This window comes from Montipora capricornis, chromosome 14 (genome assembly GCF_036669925.1).
Source record: "Montipora capricornis isolate CH-2021 chromosome 14, ASM3666992v2, whole genome shotgun sequence".
Taxonomy (NCBI): domain Eukaryota; kingdom Metazoa; phylum Cnidaria; class Anthozoa; order Scleractinia; family Acroporidae; genus Montipora; species Montipora capricornis.
The window spans coordinates 42,924,309-42,939,199 of NC_090896.1; the positions used below are offsets into that span (position 1 = coordinate 42,924,309).

A 14,891-nucleotide genomic window follows, 5' to 3' on the forward strand; every position below is an offset into this window, starting at 1 on the left:
GTAATTACGATCTTACGAAAACAACCTTTGTTCCTACGCGTTATCCATTGTCTGAACAATTTTCATTCCATCTTGTTAATTGTAAGCAAGTTGAACAGGTCATCGCATTGTTACCATCAAACAAAGCACCGGGCTCTGATAAAATGTCTGCACGTGTAATCAAGGATGGACTGTCAGTTATTTTTTTGCCGATCACTTACGTCATCAATGCCTCTCTTGCCAGTGGTGTTTTCCCTGGAGGATGGAAACAAGAAGTAACACCTATTCCAAAGGAGGGAGATCATAATCAACCTAGTAATAACAGACTGATCTCGTTATTACCATTATTGTCAAAGGTGAAAGAATTGCGTTGAATCAATTGACGGCATATTTAACAGTTATGCGGCAACCTCGTTCCCAGGGCTTTTCTGTTGGTTATGCGGGGGAGGCGCAAGCACTCAACGTTAAATTTAACAAGAATTAACACGATTAAAAAAAAATAAAAAATTCTGCATTTTCCCCTAAAAATTCGAAATCGCAGAGTTCTGTCAAATTTGTTCGGGACAGCAACTATATAGCCTGCGAACGCAGACGCATTTCGGGCGGTCCGGGGAGAGAAACGACCGCCGAAACTGCGCTTGCAGACTACAAAAATGATACGACTCTTCTACAAGAGGAGTATCACGGTTTTGCGAATTTTTGCGCTTACTGGCTCTAAGGTCTATAAAGTGCCCTGTAGTGCCAAAAGTGGTGTCTTTGATAGTTAGTGAGATTTCGTTCCAAAACATCTTTCCACTTTTTGTTCAATTCAAAAAGCTGGCACCGGCTTACCGATCCGCGACGACCACAACTATTCGAGGCGAAGAGGCAAATGGTTTTAACATCGTTGTTCAACAAATACGGATGTTGAAGCCCTTATTTACATTCATTACCAGCAACAACATGTCCTCTCAGGGGACTATTTTTTGTAAACTTTTGAAGTACTTTACCACAACGTTAATAGCATAGAAACATTGATCATTATTGTCCAATTTAGCATCTAGGGATTACGTATTAAATGTGCGCTCAGCCTATTTGTGTGTGTACGTATGCTGGTATATGTATTTGTACATGGTGAGAGAGAGAGAGAGAGAAAAACAGGGAGAGAGAGAAACTTTAACAGCAAAATTTTACCATACTGTACATTCGCTATGCCAAACGCTTTTTATTGTAACCACATTTTTATCTCAAATCTTCGCCGACGCCAAAATGCTTAGCACTAGATTTGTTACGGGAAACGCAAGTATAAATAAGATACGTGCTCACAGAGTGCAGAAGTGTTGGGATCTTCGGTGTTGGCCTTTTTCAACCGGGTTTTTCGGTTTTTGCGCTGAAAAACTTCGGTTTTAGTACATGTTGTCCCATTCTTAGCATTTGGTTTTCGGCAAAAATACAAGCGGTTTTCGTTTTTTTTTTTTTTTGGTGTAAGGTTGAGGTTCGGCCGCGTGCACATTCTTCATTCGGGAGCTTAAGCACGCTCGTTGTTGAAACGAGGACGGCAACGAAGAGAACATTTCGCTTACCATGCAGGGCAGTGGTGTCTCCCAGATTTTTATGCTTATCATCTCTAATGGAGAAACGATACTTACCAACGTAAATGTGGTTGTGTGAAGACGAGTTAAAAGGGAAAACAACTCACTTCCGGTTGCTGTCCGCGTCTAAAAAACGTGCGCGCTTAAGCTCCGCATTCTTACTCCCATTTCTCGAAGTAGCCTCATGACGCAGACTCAAGTTCGTATGCTCCACGCATAGCGACGAATTACTTCGATTACAGTCTTACAAACTTGGTCTTGATGGTCTTGCCCGTGGTTTTCGGTTTTGATGAAAGTGTACAACGGTTTTGGGCACGTAAATATTTTAACTGCTAAGTACAAATCGCCTCTCCAAGTTCACCCTAGAACAGAGGAATCTTCGTTAACATTCTTTGCCACGTTAGAGGAAGGATATCATTTCCTAATCAAGTCCTTCATTACAGAGCAGCCTCGTTCCCAACCTCGAACCCAGGCTCTCTCGCTTCTTCCTCCTTATCGGCAAGGGAGAAGAAGAGAGAGAGCCTGGGTTCGAGGTTGCCTCGTTCCTGGAGATGTTCAGCGCCAATTTTTCAAGATGGCAGAGAAACTTCAAATGGGACGCAATAAAAGAAAGAGAGAAAAATATATTAGTCAGGAGTCCGTAAAGAAGAAACCAATGGAACCAAACGAATTAAGGGAGCTTGCTCTTAAAGAGATCGCTAGTCTTAACGATCAGATTTGTCATTTGCAGGACGAAATAGATCAAACAGAGTACACATCTGCGGGTCAGTTTACTATTGAAACATTACAAAGGGTGACCTCTGACCTTTTGCGAAATGTTCAGCCATCTTCATTGCAAGAAAATAATGGCAACGAAATTGAAAAGGACATTGATGCCTTACAAAGTCGGCTTAGTTCACAGGAAGCTTTTACGGGAATCAAATTTGTAGAAAATAGCATCTCAGTGTTGTCCAAAACGCAAAGTACTTCAGTTTTGCTCCGTCGATTATCGGGAACTTGTCACGTGATTCCATTTACTGTTGAATTTGAGATCCAAGAAGATGAGCAGAGAAGTTCTACTTGTTCAGGTATACTTGTTTACAAATCGTTTCCTTGGTTGCAAACAGGCAGATTGGGAGTGCCGGCTTTGAAGGAACATATATTGGGCTTTTGCAATAATATTAGGGGTTGGGATATTTTCTTCTAAAAATGCTGACAAAATTTGACCTCTTCAGCCATGTTTTTTTGTTCCAAACATCAATATTGTTATTTGTATTTCTGCCATCATCAAGGGGTCCAGGGTCCAAGGGGTCAAGCCTAGTTTGTTGTCCTTAAGACATTTGACCTGTAAAGTTATTCCAAAAATTTCGAATTGTTAAATTTCCTATTAATCACAGCATTGCAAAGGTATATACTGGTACTGCATTGAGAATAAAGAAAAAAAGTTTCTTAAAGTTGGCCACACTGACATGCCAATGTAGCAGATGCTCTTTATTTTGCCAGTCAGAAACACAAATGACTACATAGTTTATCTTCTTGCACATTTTCATGCAGACAAAACACAGTGAAACGCATAAAATTTCTGTTATTTTGTTGATTGTGTTTCATTGGCCCTGAAAAGCCCCTATGGGGAGCGGTCAATTAAGTATGTACTGTACTTTGGAACAACTTGACAGAGGTGCGGTGGGACTTTTGCCAAAACGATTGGAAGAGACTGGGCTTCTTGAGAAGGTGAGATGGAGTAAATCCTAATATGAACACGCATATTCTCCATACTTTTTATCGATCATGTGTTATGAAGGCAATGTGGAGAATTTTCAGAATTGCAGCACTAGTGCACTACCTAGTGGACACATCACTTGGTCTCGATAACGCTTGTGATACTGAGTGGCTTATCCGGTGGATTGTTCTATCGACCTTCTAACCCTTTTAACTTATGGCGAGTATGTTGGATTAAGAGGGTAAAAGATAAGTACATTTTTCAATTGATTGCTATTGAAGACTAATCAGTCAGCCGAGAATAAAGTACTGAATATTGAAAATGCGTTGCATAATGTGCTGATCTTTGAAAACTTGAACCAGGTATACCATGGATACCAGTCATGGATGGTCAGCCATGGATACGGTCTCCGCTCGGGTACAGCTAGGCAGTGCGTCAACAACAACAACAGACTTCTGCGCACTGATAGGTTTATTACTTTCAAGTACGGGTAACCGTTATTTTTGTCCTTGTAAGTTTTGCAATCTCGTGCTATTATGCATTTTCTAGTTACTGACCCCTCTTGTAATTTAGCAAATGCTACCAAAGAGTGAATAAACGTATCATCATCATCATCATCATTATTATTATTATTATTATTATTATTATTGTTATTATGATGATGATGATGATGATTATTATTGTTACCAGAAATCTCCGAGAAATGATGCTTTGAAAATTCATTAGCGCCTTTGCCACCCAAAAATTTATCAGTTTTTGATGGCTAATAACTGGCTCGTTATCAAAGCTAGAAGGCGTAAGACTGGAGATTTAAGTAATGATCCGTGTAAGGTGGATAGCAATTTCCTTTGTTATGCGGCAAGGGGGCTTCCCCCACATAGGAATGTTATCATTTTTACACAGAGAATGCATAAACCTACAGGAAAGCCGTTAACGCAATAAAATTCAGTTACAGCCCACTTTGAAAGGGTGTTTTTTTGTGTTAAAAGATTTTGACCAATCACAAGAGTTGAAAACAAAAGCCAAGAAACGTTTACAATTTTACATGTTCCCCACATACGATTTCTGTGGAATTCATTTAAACTGAGACCAGATGAAAGATGGTTGGAAAGTAAGAATGAATATAATACTGCTTTTATGAAGTTTTGTTAACTTTTGCTGTTTAAGCCAATCAGAAGTAAGTACAGACAATAGAAAACATGTTCGTTGCCGTTGTTGCTATCGTTCTTATCTGGACCGTTTCTTAACTACGTTTAACTAGTTCTGTTACCTTTTGAAGTCAATTTGTAAATAGCATGCTGCCTTCTGTGACCAAATTCGTATGTTAATAGGGAACTACTTACGCAACGACAACGACGACAGCAACGAGAACTTCATCTCAAAATATAAATTCGCGTTATTTTAATCGCTTCGTGACTATTTCAATCTTTTTAATATGACAAGAGCGTGGTAGTTTCTCAAAAGTAACACTCGTCGGAACGGCGCTTAATTTAGTGGAGAAAATGAAAATTTATCCTCAAGTGCTGACGTTCTTCATAAAATCTCAAATTTGGCTATTTCACGTTGTTGTTTTGCTGATGACGGCAAAGAAATGAACAAAACTGAAAAGCGCACGTGCAGGGCTTGCAAAGCTATTGTTTTTGCACAGTAAATGTGCATTTTGTGACGTTCTTGTTGCCATCGCCGTTGTCGTTGCTTAAGCTCCCTGATGAGACAAAATGTAAACCTTGAACGACGTCAGCAAAGATTCTCTTATTCTACGGTGCTAGCCCAACACCTCTTCTCCCCGCTCTCCTACCTCCCTAAGATAGGCACCTTTCACCCCCTAAAAAGTATTATGATAGCTAAGCAATGAGGCTGGAAGTCATGCTTCGTGATAATGTCCTCCCTTCATCTTCTTGACATACTCCACTCGTGCTGGGAGTTCATCAGAGGGCCTGTTGTGTGGTGTCCACACTGGCTCACCAATAAACAGACGCATAGCCTTGATGTAGTCCTTTAATATAAACAGAACATATTATGTTAAATCTTTTGTTTTCATATAATGACAACAATCAACTGAAAGAGAAGCGATGTACTGCAAAAGATGCATGGTACATGTGTTTTAGAGTAACATGTACATTCATAAGTGTCGTGTACGTAATTAATTTTCTGCAATGAAGTGTTTTGAAATTAATAAACTTGTAAACTTATCATGAAGGACACATCCCAGAATGTCTCCAGCGAGAGTGGGAGAACACAATTTAAAGTGCTCTACATGTAGTTTTTTGGAGACCATAAATCAAACTATATCAGGTTAAAGGAAGGATTACGTTTTTGCAAACGATGGCCGTGTAGCATTTATATTTGAGCAGACTTAACTGAGACCAAACCAGCACTCAGTAAAGTCCTATTGAGTTGTGACTGTTTTTGCTTAGGTGGCCTCATACACCACAAGACTTTTCAAAGACATTACGCCAAGCCGGCCACTTCTGCTGGAAAGAACTTACTTACAGAGGAAAGCCACAACACCGGGAAGTTCATTCCCTACTCTTCTCGAATAGTGTGTGGGTTCTTTATTTATAAACGTCCCACAGGGAACTTGTAAACAAGGAAAATATTTGTGAGACGGGACCTACAGTTTACAGTCCTTATCCGAGAAGACTTGAAAGTCGAACCATTTGAGCATGTAATTACAAAGGCAGCACTTTCTCCTCAGTTATTTTAAGACCCTGAGTGTTGGTCCGGGGGTAGTTTCTAAAGAAACTGTGGTGGGGAAGTAGTACACGAAAAATGTTTGGTTTTATCAAGCTAAGGGAGTTGATAATGTAAATTGACCACCGTACAGGGATTATAAAAGCTGACGTTTCAAGCGTTGGCCCCTCGTCAGAGCGAATCCATTCGTAAATTACCGGTTTCTTTGTAACCTTATTTTTTTATGGGTATGGACAAGAAATGAAAAGTGCCCTTAAGAAACACAAAACATGTATCAACATAGGACTTGACCCATTATTTGTTGCTTGAAAATGAGAGTGCAGTTTGGATTCGTATTAAAAGAGATTTCTTGTCAGCCGAAAAATTGATCAAGAACTGAATGTGAAAGAAGCAAAGCCATCGATCGTAAATGAACAGTGTGTAGTTTGGATTGGAGGTACAAATTTATCTACCTAATATTACAGACTTTGCCAATGCGCAAGAACAAACTGTAACTCCAAGATTAAAAGCAAGAACAGTCAGCTTCATCAAAATACTACATGTAGCTGTCGTCATCGTCATTCTCAAGTTCTCTGATAATTGCAGATGATCTTCAGAACAAAGTATATAATATAAGCAGTCACGAAAAGTGAACCCACTAATAACTATAACTATGAGGTTACCTTACTGTCCAAAGTGAAACGGTGATAAATGCCAGCAGGGAGAATGATCAAGTCACCCTTCTCCACCATAATGCGAATCCACTTGTCATCATAATTTCTGATATCAAAATAACCACTTCCATCAAGAATGAATCTTATTTCCTCATCTGAATGCAGATGTTCTTCAAAGAAACTCTTGAGCTGGAAAAGGTGAGGTAAAAAGAGACTGATACAGACTACACTGTACTATGAATGCATTGAAAAATTATCATTTGCCAGTCCTCTAATCTATTTCCCTCCTGAAACTGAGATTTAGATTTTACTCGGTCAAATGCCAGACAATTTTTAATTATTCAGTAATGGGGGCCGCTTTAGGGGTGGTTGAGTTAACAATATCTCTAGAGGTCCACTCAGCTAGGTCCATAAAAAAAAAAAACTTGAACTGACCTAATACATGTAGTACTACACGCAAAACCATCAGAAGACACTTCCGACATTCATTGTATAATAATGATAATAATAATAATGACAATGATAATAATAACAATAATATAATAATAATAATAATAATAATAATAATAATATTCGCTCAGTAAAAAATGACCAATATTTACAAGGCTAAAATTTTTTTAAAAAGTAAAACAGCGAACGTTTTTGCCGTTAAGCCATCTTCAGGGTAGTTTATTATATTATACTACTTACTACTACTACTACTACTACTACTACCACTACCACTACCACTACCACTACCACTACCACTACCACTACCACTACCACTACCACTACCACTACCACTACCACTACCACTACCACTACCACTACCACTACTACTACTACTACTACTACTACTACTACTACTACTACTACTAATAATAATAATAATAATAATAGTTTTTTGCTATTTTGTCAATTTCTGTCCAATTGCTCTGACTCTTCTTCTCCACTTCCTAGGAGGCATTGCAACTCCGGTGATGTAGGACGATTGCCTTGAGACCTGCAGTTCCTGGGTTCAAGACCCACTCTGACCACTTGTTACTCTGGTCGAAGGCACGGCGGTCAAATAACGGCGGCCAGAGTTGAGTTTTCAGCCAGTTTTTTTCGTTTCCGCCACAAATCGGCAATGCCTGCTGCCAAAAGAATCCTGGGCCCGGTTGTTCAAAAGCCGATTAACGCTAATTCCAGATTAAAAATTAACCAAGGAGTTTATTACTCCGCTACTAAATGCTGTTCAACGTTGATATTTGGCAAAACTTTACATTAGAAGAAGTCAATCTTGAAAACCAAAAATAAGCAAAACAACCTTTCGCCAAAAAGTTGAAAACATGAAACAAAAGTTTACGCTAATCCTGGATTAAACTAATCGGCTTTCGAACAACCGGGCCCTGGGCTCTAAGAATGTGACGTAAACGGAAGAGCTGTTGCAACTTGCAACATCGTTCCCAGGGAAGAGAGAGGACCCTGGGAACGAGGTTATTGCAACTTGTTGCAGTTCGTGTTGCAACACCGAAGTGGATGATTAGCTATAATTGGACAGAGAAGAAGGTGTTTGGAGTGAATGCACGCTAAAAATATTGAGCGGTACAGGAACGAATCGGTCAGTGAATGGAGAATATGGTCAAGTTGCATGCAAAGTTCCAAAGTATGTCACTAGTTATCATGAGTTGAGATTATCTGTGAGCACAAAATGCGAATGTGCTGAAAGAGTTTCGATCGATAGTGAAAAATGTCAGAAGTATTACGGAAACCGATAACCATGCAAAAGTGTGAACTACTGCAACTAAGAAAAATAATGTTTATCGACGCAAGAACAAACATTATCTTGTTCTGACGCCATACCGAAAATCCAACCACGCGAGTTCCATGGGAAAGCAAAAGAAGTATGTACCAGAATCCGTATTATGATAATCTGTGTTTCTTGTAACTACTTGTTTTGAAATTTGGAGTAGGGGAACGTTAACGATTGTACTTTGCAGTGGTGTCATTGTAATATATACAGATCATCCACAAGCAGGATATAATGTACTGTATACATACAGTACATGTACGATGTTCAGAAACGGTCTCTAAAACTACATAAGAGCTGCTGCTGGCTAAAATAACCACCTACTGTATTAAAATGAGAAAGATACCTTTTGTTCATAGTTGGGAAGTTTCTCTGGGGTGCATGTAATACAATCACTGTAAGTATAGCCTCGTTGTGTACGGATCTCTGCGAGTTTACCTTCTTTTTCAAAGTTGTCAGCGTCCAACTGCAACAATACACAGAAAAATAATAAACCTCCCATTTTCAAATGGACAATTTTACCAAGATTTAACACAGTGACTTATGGAAAACATTAAGTGATGATACCCAATCACGTTAAATCAGTTGGTTTTAAGACTTCTAAAAATTACAGGGCAGTGGGTGCAAATGTCATTGTGTTCAACTTGTTAATGACTATTTTTAACTATAACATTCTTAGTTTTAGTCTTAGTTTTAATCACTTCTGTAGTTTTTTCCTGATGAGTAGGCTTTTTATCTTGTAAGTACAGGAGCTATTATATATAATTTTAATTTTATCTTGTACATACAATGTAGTCTTGATGATTGCAACTTGTTTTAGGCGTCCCCAACTAGCAGCAAATACTAAACTTGATGATGCATAAATTAAACTTATTCATTCATTCATGTGTTTATTTGACAATTTGTCAGGGTGAGATTTTTTTTTATCAGTAAGATTATCTTTCAACGTTCGTTAAGTGATACAATGTACATTTAAATAGGGCTTACATCAAGTACATCATAAATTACTACTCTTTTAGAAAGGATGGAGATAGGCACATTACCACAGAATTAACCCCCCTCCCCCCCCCCTCCGAAAGTAATGATCCCCCGAAAGTATCCTCTTTCATGTAACATTTAATGTAATGCAGTTAGGTGAACACAGATACACTGCATTTGAGGATCGATTGATCAACAAAACTATAGCAAAAATATCAACCAATATGTATCGTCTCGTGGAATAGACCAAATGGAACATGGAAAAAACTCTTAATACAGTACCATACGGTACTATACAGCAAATATTGCCTCAGTTTGCCTGAACTAAAATCAAATAGCTATAACTTATAACTGGATCGTTAACAAAAAAGACAAAACTAAGTTCTGACATATTGGCAGGCCGATATCGCCAGGACATTTGCAGCTTTCCACTACCATAATTCAACCAGTTCTTTGTTATAGCAACCACACATCTTCAGCGTCGCTTGACTCACCAACAGTGTAGTTATCAAGTCCACTGAGATCATCTCAGTATCCCATATTTGACAAATGAACGAGTGATAGCGTCTGAGCAACTAAACATAATGTAATCTTGATCTCATGTTATGTCCTTTTTGCACGAGACGGCTACTGAAAATTTACAAACATTTTTTTAAATATCTGAAAATAATGACCCAAAAGTAATGGTGGCCATTATTTCTGTGTTGCTACACTAGTGTTTCACCCGCCTTTGCCTCACCGGCTGCTTTCACTTGAAACCAGTTTAATTGATGTCACGATACACGCTAAAAAAATAGACATAAGGCCCACGTTATTTCCACCCATGGACCCGGTCTATGGACCCCTATTTAGTATTATTTTCTTGCTTAAAAGTGTCCCAAAGCAGAACTTAATGAGCTTTTTAACCTCAGAAAGGACAAAGAGGATGTGTTCACTTTGTGACAATGTTTAGATTGGGTATCAGTTACAAATTGTTTCATTTTGTCATTACTAACAATGATTACATTACCCAAAGAGAACAATAACAATGTCTGTTCATTTATCACTGATATTTTATTGTTATAAAATATGTTAATGTTTATATATGTATTGTTCATGTTGGGGCTGGCTAATTTGGGAGTCCATTGTTGGATACATCAGATGAACTTTATTAGGGCTTACACTAATTTGTGAAACGAAACAAAACGAACAGAAATACAGAAAGAATCCTAAACATTCTTTAAGCTATTTTACCTTAGGCCTAAACAAAAGTTTTTAGGCCTAATGTTAGAGTTGGTTAATGGTTAGGGTTGTACCTGCCAGGAAATTTTTGATCTATTTGGCAAAATAGTAATCTGACCAAAATTACTATTTTGCGAAGCGAATCGAAATTTTCCAGGCAGGTACAAACCTATAGTAAGTGTAAGCTCTTTCTAGAATAATGTATAAAGTTCTTTCCTGTTTTGGAAAAAAGCTAATCAGTTTCGTGTCCATGAAATTAAGATAAATCTATATTTAAAAAGATTCATTTGTTATTTATAATATTACCAGACTGAGTATAATAAATTGAATAAATGTATGATGTAGTAAGCTATTTACAATGATAATTTCATTTCACTATATTGTCTTCATCAGAGTGATTGATTATAAAACCATATTTCCTAAATTAAATAGATTTTCACACTGGAAAATGATGTGGGTTGGTGTCTTTGATCCCATTCATGGGTTAAGTAAAATCCAAAATGGCAAATGGACCCTTCCATTCTAGCCTGTGCACAGCTGCCCACTCTCCGAAAAAAATCTGAGAAGAGCGTCTGTGATTTACCGTTGATAATCGTGTTTAATACCGTGTGGTTTTCCCTGGAATGTATGGAAAATGATTTGATTGGTTATTACCCCTTGATCATTACATCATTGAAACAACGAGTTTTGATTGGCTTTCATTTTTATTTCTCCCCATCAACACCGTGAGAGATTTGACGATGAGTTCGTGTGTACTTTGTGCATGGTAAAAAATTCGAATGAAAATCTATTTGATGGTCAAAGAGGTTTTTCTTTTAAAATACGAGCGGAATTGTTATCTATGGAGTGTAAAGTGGAAATCGATTCTACATACATTTGTAGGAATTGTTTGTCAGCGCTGAAGAGATGAAAGCGCTACTGACGAATCTTCACGAGGTTCATATGGCACGATTCAAAAGATTGCTCACTTACGTCCCCTGCTATCCCCTTACCAGTCACTATAATCTCAATGCCTTGCTCGGACCAGCCTAGCCATTTTCAAGAACAATCTACAAAGCGTGTTGCCCTGGAAGGTTTGAGATGTGTACATATCGAGGAAAATATAAACAGCTCATTGGCAACAATCGGGGATGCTCTGAAGATCAGAGCCGTACCCGGTTGGAAGACTTGCAAAGGCATCCCTCCTTTAAAGAGTGCTTCTATGCTATAAAGACAAGGAATCTTAAAACTATCAGAGACGCTCTTCAATGCACTTTTGGAATCTGCCTCATTTACTACCGTTTTGAGAATTTACCTCCAACGAAATATGAGCCACGCAAATTTTGGTCACCATAGATCACTCATTAATTTTTGTAAAATTATTCCGAAACACGATTACTGACGGTAAATTCGGAGAGTGAGCGTCTGTACACAGCCTACTTCCATTCTTCCCTGGAGCGCATAATATTTTATCTAAAGTTCAAGTAATCTTTTATTAGTGTGGAAGAAAAGTGAAGCAAATTAGCAGAAATCGTCTTTCCTAAGGTTAAAAAGCTCATTAACATGCTTTGGGACACTTTTCAGCAAAAACGCAAACAAAAATTATTAAATAAAAAAATAGGGGTCAGGTCCATGGACCTAGTCTAAAAGGGGGTTCCTTTCCCCCTGATGAATTTTATTTGCAACATGGCATCTGACAGGATGCGGCGATGCGGATCCGCATAATTCCCTAAAATCCGCATCCTCCGCATAATTACGATATTTTCCGCATAAAACTGAAGAAATGCCTGATATTAGTGATAAAGCAGCTTCTCACTATCCACACAAATGCAAAAGACAAAGAGATTGACTACTTTGAAATGCTTATTTTCCTGAACATTGAAGAAAACACGCCATTTTGTTCGCAAGATGAAAGTTCGTAAGCAGTTTCTATGCATTTTTCGGCAATGAGCCTGGACTCTAGTTAAACCATTCTCGTAACATACCCTCAGCTCAAAATTAAAAAAGAAGATGCAACAAGGTATGAAAATTTAGCCGCAAGTTATAGTAGCAAAATTAAATTGATCATTTGTAAAAGTAGGGTGAGTTGGACGGGTGAGTTGTACAAAACAAAATAGGAGCCCGCAATATGCATGTGTGAAAAACCGCTGAAAATGGTGACTGATCGAAGGAAGGGATCGTGGTTCAACCACATGGCAATTTTGCTCCATATCTCCAAATTGAAACAAAATTCATGAGGGGAAACAAAGTATTTCTTTATCGCTTTATTTATTTTAGCAAAAGTTTCGGCAAAATGCCGATCACTAACCCTTTTATTTTCACGGTGAAAGCTGGTCGCAAATTGGCGACTTGTCCAGATATCGCAAAGGGAAAAAATTCAGTCATAAACGCGACTGTATTGGTCGCCATTTTGAGTCCTGATTTACCATAAGCATGTAAATGAGTTGGACGGGCCTAATAATTAGTTCTATAAATTGTTCAAATTTCCGCATAATCCAGTGTAATTTCCGCATAATCAACGTATGTTTACGCATAATATGGCCAAAACTTTCCGCATAATCTTCAATTTTTTTCCGCATCCTATCAGAAGCCATGTTGCAATTGTAAACATTAAGCGACGTTCACCGGTACATTATCCGCATTATAGTAAATGAGCAACTGGCTGCAGAAACATTTACTTGTTTTGTTTCGTACTTGTCAAATTAAAAAACTACCTCTTCCAAAATGTATCACCCTACTTCTGCGCCATATGGTATTCCGAGTAAATGCTTAAGGAAGCGTCTTGTTTTAATTGAGGGACTAAAAATGTCTGTATAAATGGAGACAAAAGTGCCATATTTTAAGACAAAAACCATATACTGTATACACACTCAACTTGAAGGTACAGTGTATTTTATTTTTCTGTTTAGGTACTGAAATGAAGAGGATGAAAATCAATTGAAAACATAAACTAGCATGAAAGTGCCCCTTGAAAAGACTGGGATGGCCAAATACAAATGCCTATCATTAATAATTATTACTGGAATGACCTAAATCACTTCTTCCTGACACAAAGATAAGCTAGATACCTTCCAGTACAAAACTCCAACGTTTGCCAAGTCCTCCAGGGAAACTGGCTGTGGGGGATCAAGTTGATGCGGAAGCCTCTGATCCTCATCTGAGGAGTCCATAAACCATGCCTGCACCATTGCAATCTGCAGTGAAAAGAATGGCAAGTTATTTAACTACAAAGTAACAATAACAATAGTGCATTGTTATTGCTTGTTGTTATAACTTTCAAGAAGAACCTTAATAAAGGGGCTGTGTCATGCATGGCAGTACAGTTGATTTTGTGTAGTTTACTGATTACTTGCTCCTACCCACTATTAAAGCAACTTAATTTTTACCCTGGCAAATTACTTTTAAAGAACAAAACTCAAAGCCATTAATCACTAATCAGTAATCATTAATGTCCCCATTAAGCGACAAAAAGATATCTGTCGAGCATACATAATGTGAGTTACAATCAAAAGTTAAAGAGATAAACTACAAGTAAGAATACTGTTCTAGGCTGAACAGTTTTTCAGAAATTTTAATCTTCTTCAGTTTTGCTCATCGATGCCTTCCTTTGTATTTAATTTTGCTGTTTTATTCAACCCTTCCTTTAATCATGGTCTGAAGTAGTTATTTTTACATTTTGCTTGATTTGGTTGTCAGTTCCCAACTGCTGATCGGCATGAATTAGGCTACATTTTGACTCAACCCCTTTAACATTAATATGAAGAACTGTTGTTCTTTTCCAGACTTCGGCTTGTTTTAGACTTTGCACGAATGCTTTCACTAAAATACCTTCACCTGCCTGTAAATAATCTGTCTTATATTGCCATCCATTATCATGAACGTTTATCCCTGATAAATTGTATTGGTCCTTCATTTGTTTTATTTACACTGGTCCTATGAAAATACATTTAAGACCCACGCACCAACTTTTTAAAGACATGTTTCAGCATTATTCATGCCATCATCAGTTTAATTCAACCTACAAATCTCTCTCTTGTATATACGTTACAATTGGAGAATGTTATAATAATTTATTTAAAATTTGGTGACAATCCTGATGCATGGTTATATTTTTTAAAAGATATGATACAAAACAGGTTGCTTACAAAAAACAAAAATTATTATCATGCTGTAACTGCAAGTTTGGTTCTGGCTTTAAATGTTTAACACTTGTACATGCACATATAAAATTATGTCATAATTATGCGATGTAACTTTGTATCATCTTGTCAAAATATAACGGTCATCGTAACCAAATTTTAAATTTTAACTTTCTCCAATTGTAACGTATATAAGAGAAAGAGGTT

General features: G+C 37.7%; 1 protein-coding gene across 2 annotated transcripts in view; it reads right to left on the reverse strand.

Annotated features, from left to right (window-relative positions):
• Positions 1 to 2,974: 2,974 nt before the first annotated feature.
• Positions 2,975 to 14,891, reverse strand: part of LOC138032242 (acireductone dioxygenase-like) — a 13,985-nt gene continuing 2,068 nt past the window's right edge. For both annotated transcript variants that reach the window (XM_068879870.1, XM_068879869.1), the window contains exons 2-5: positions 13,614 to 13,739; positions 8,714 to 8,833; positions 6,606 to 6,785; positions 2,975 to 5,245 (exon numbers count right to left, since the gene is read on the reverse strand). In XM_068879870.1, coding sequence (XP_068735971.1) covers positions 5,114 to 5,245; positions 6,606 to 6,785; positions 8,714 to 8,833; positions 13,614 to 13,733 — 552 coding nt within the window. In that variant the 5' untranslated portion in view covers positions 13,734 to 13,739 and the 3' untranslated portion in view covers positions 2,975 to 5,113. The remainder of the gene's footprint in view (positions 5,246 to 6,605; positions 6,786 to 8,713; positions 8,834 to 13,613; positions 13,740 to 14,891) is intronic.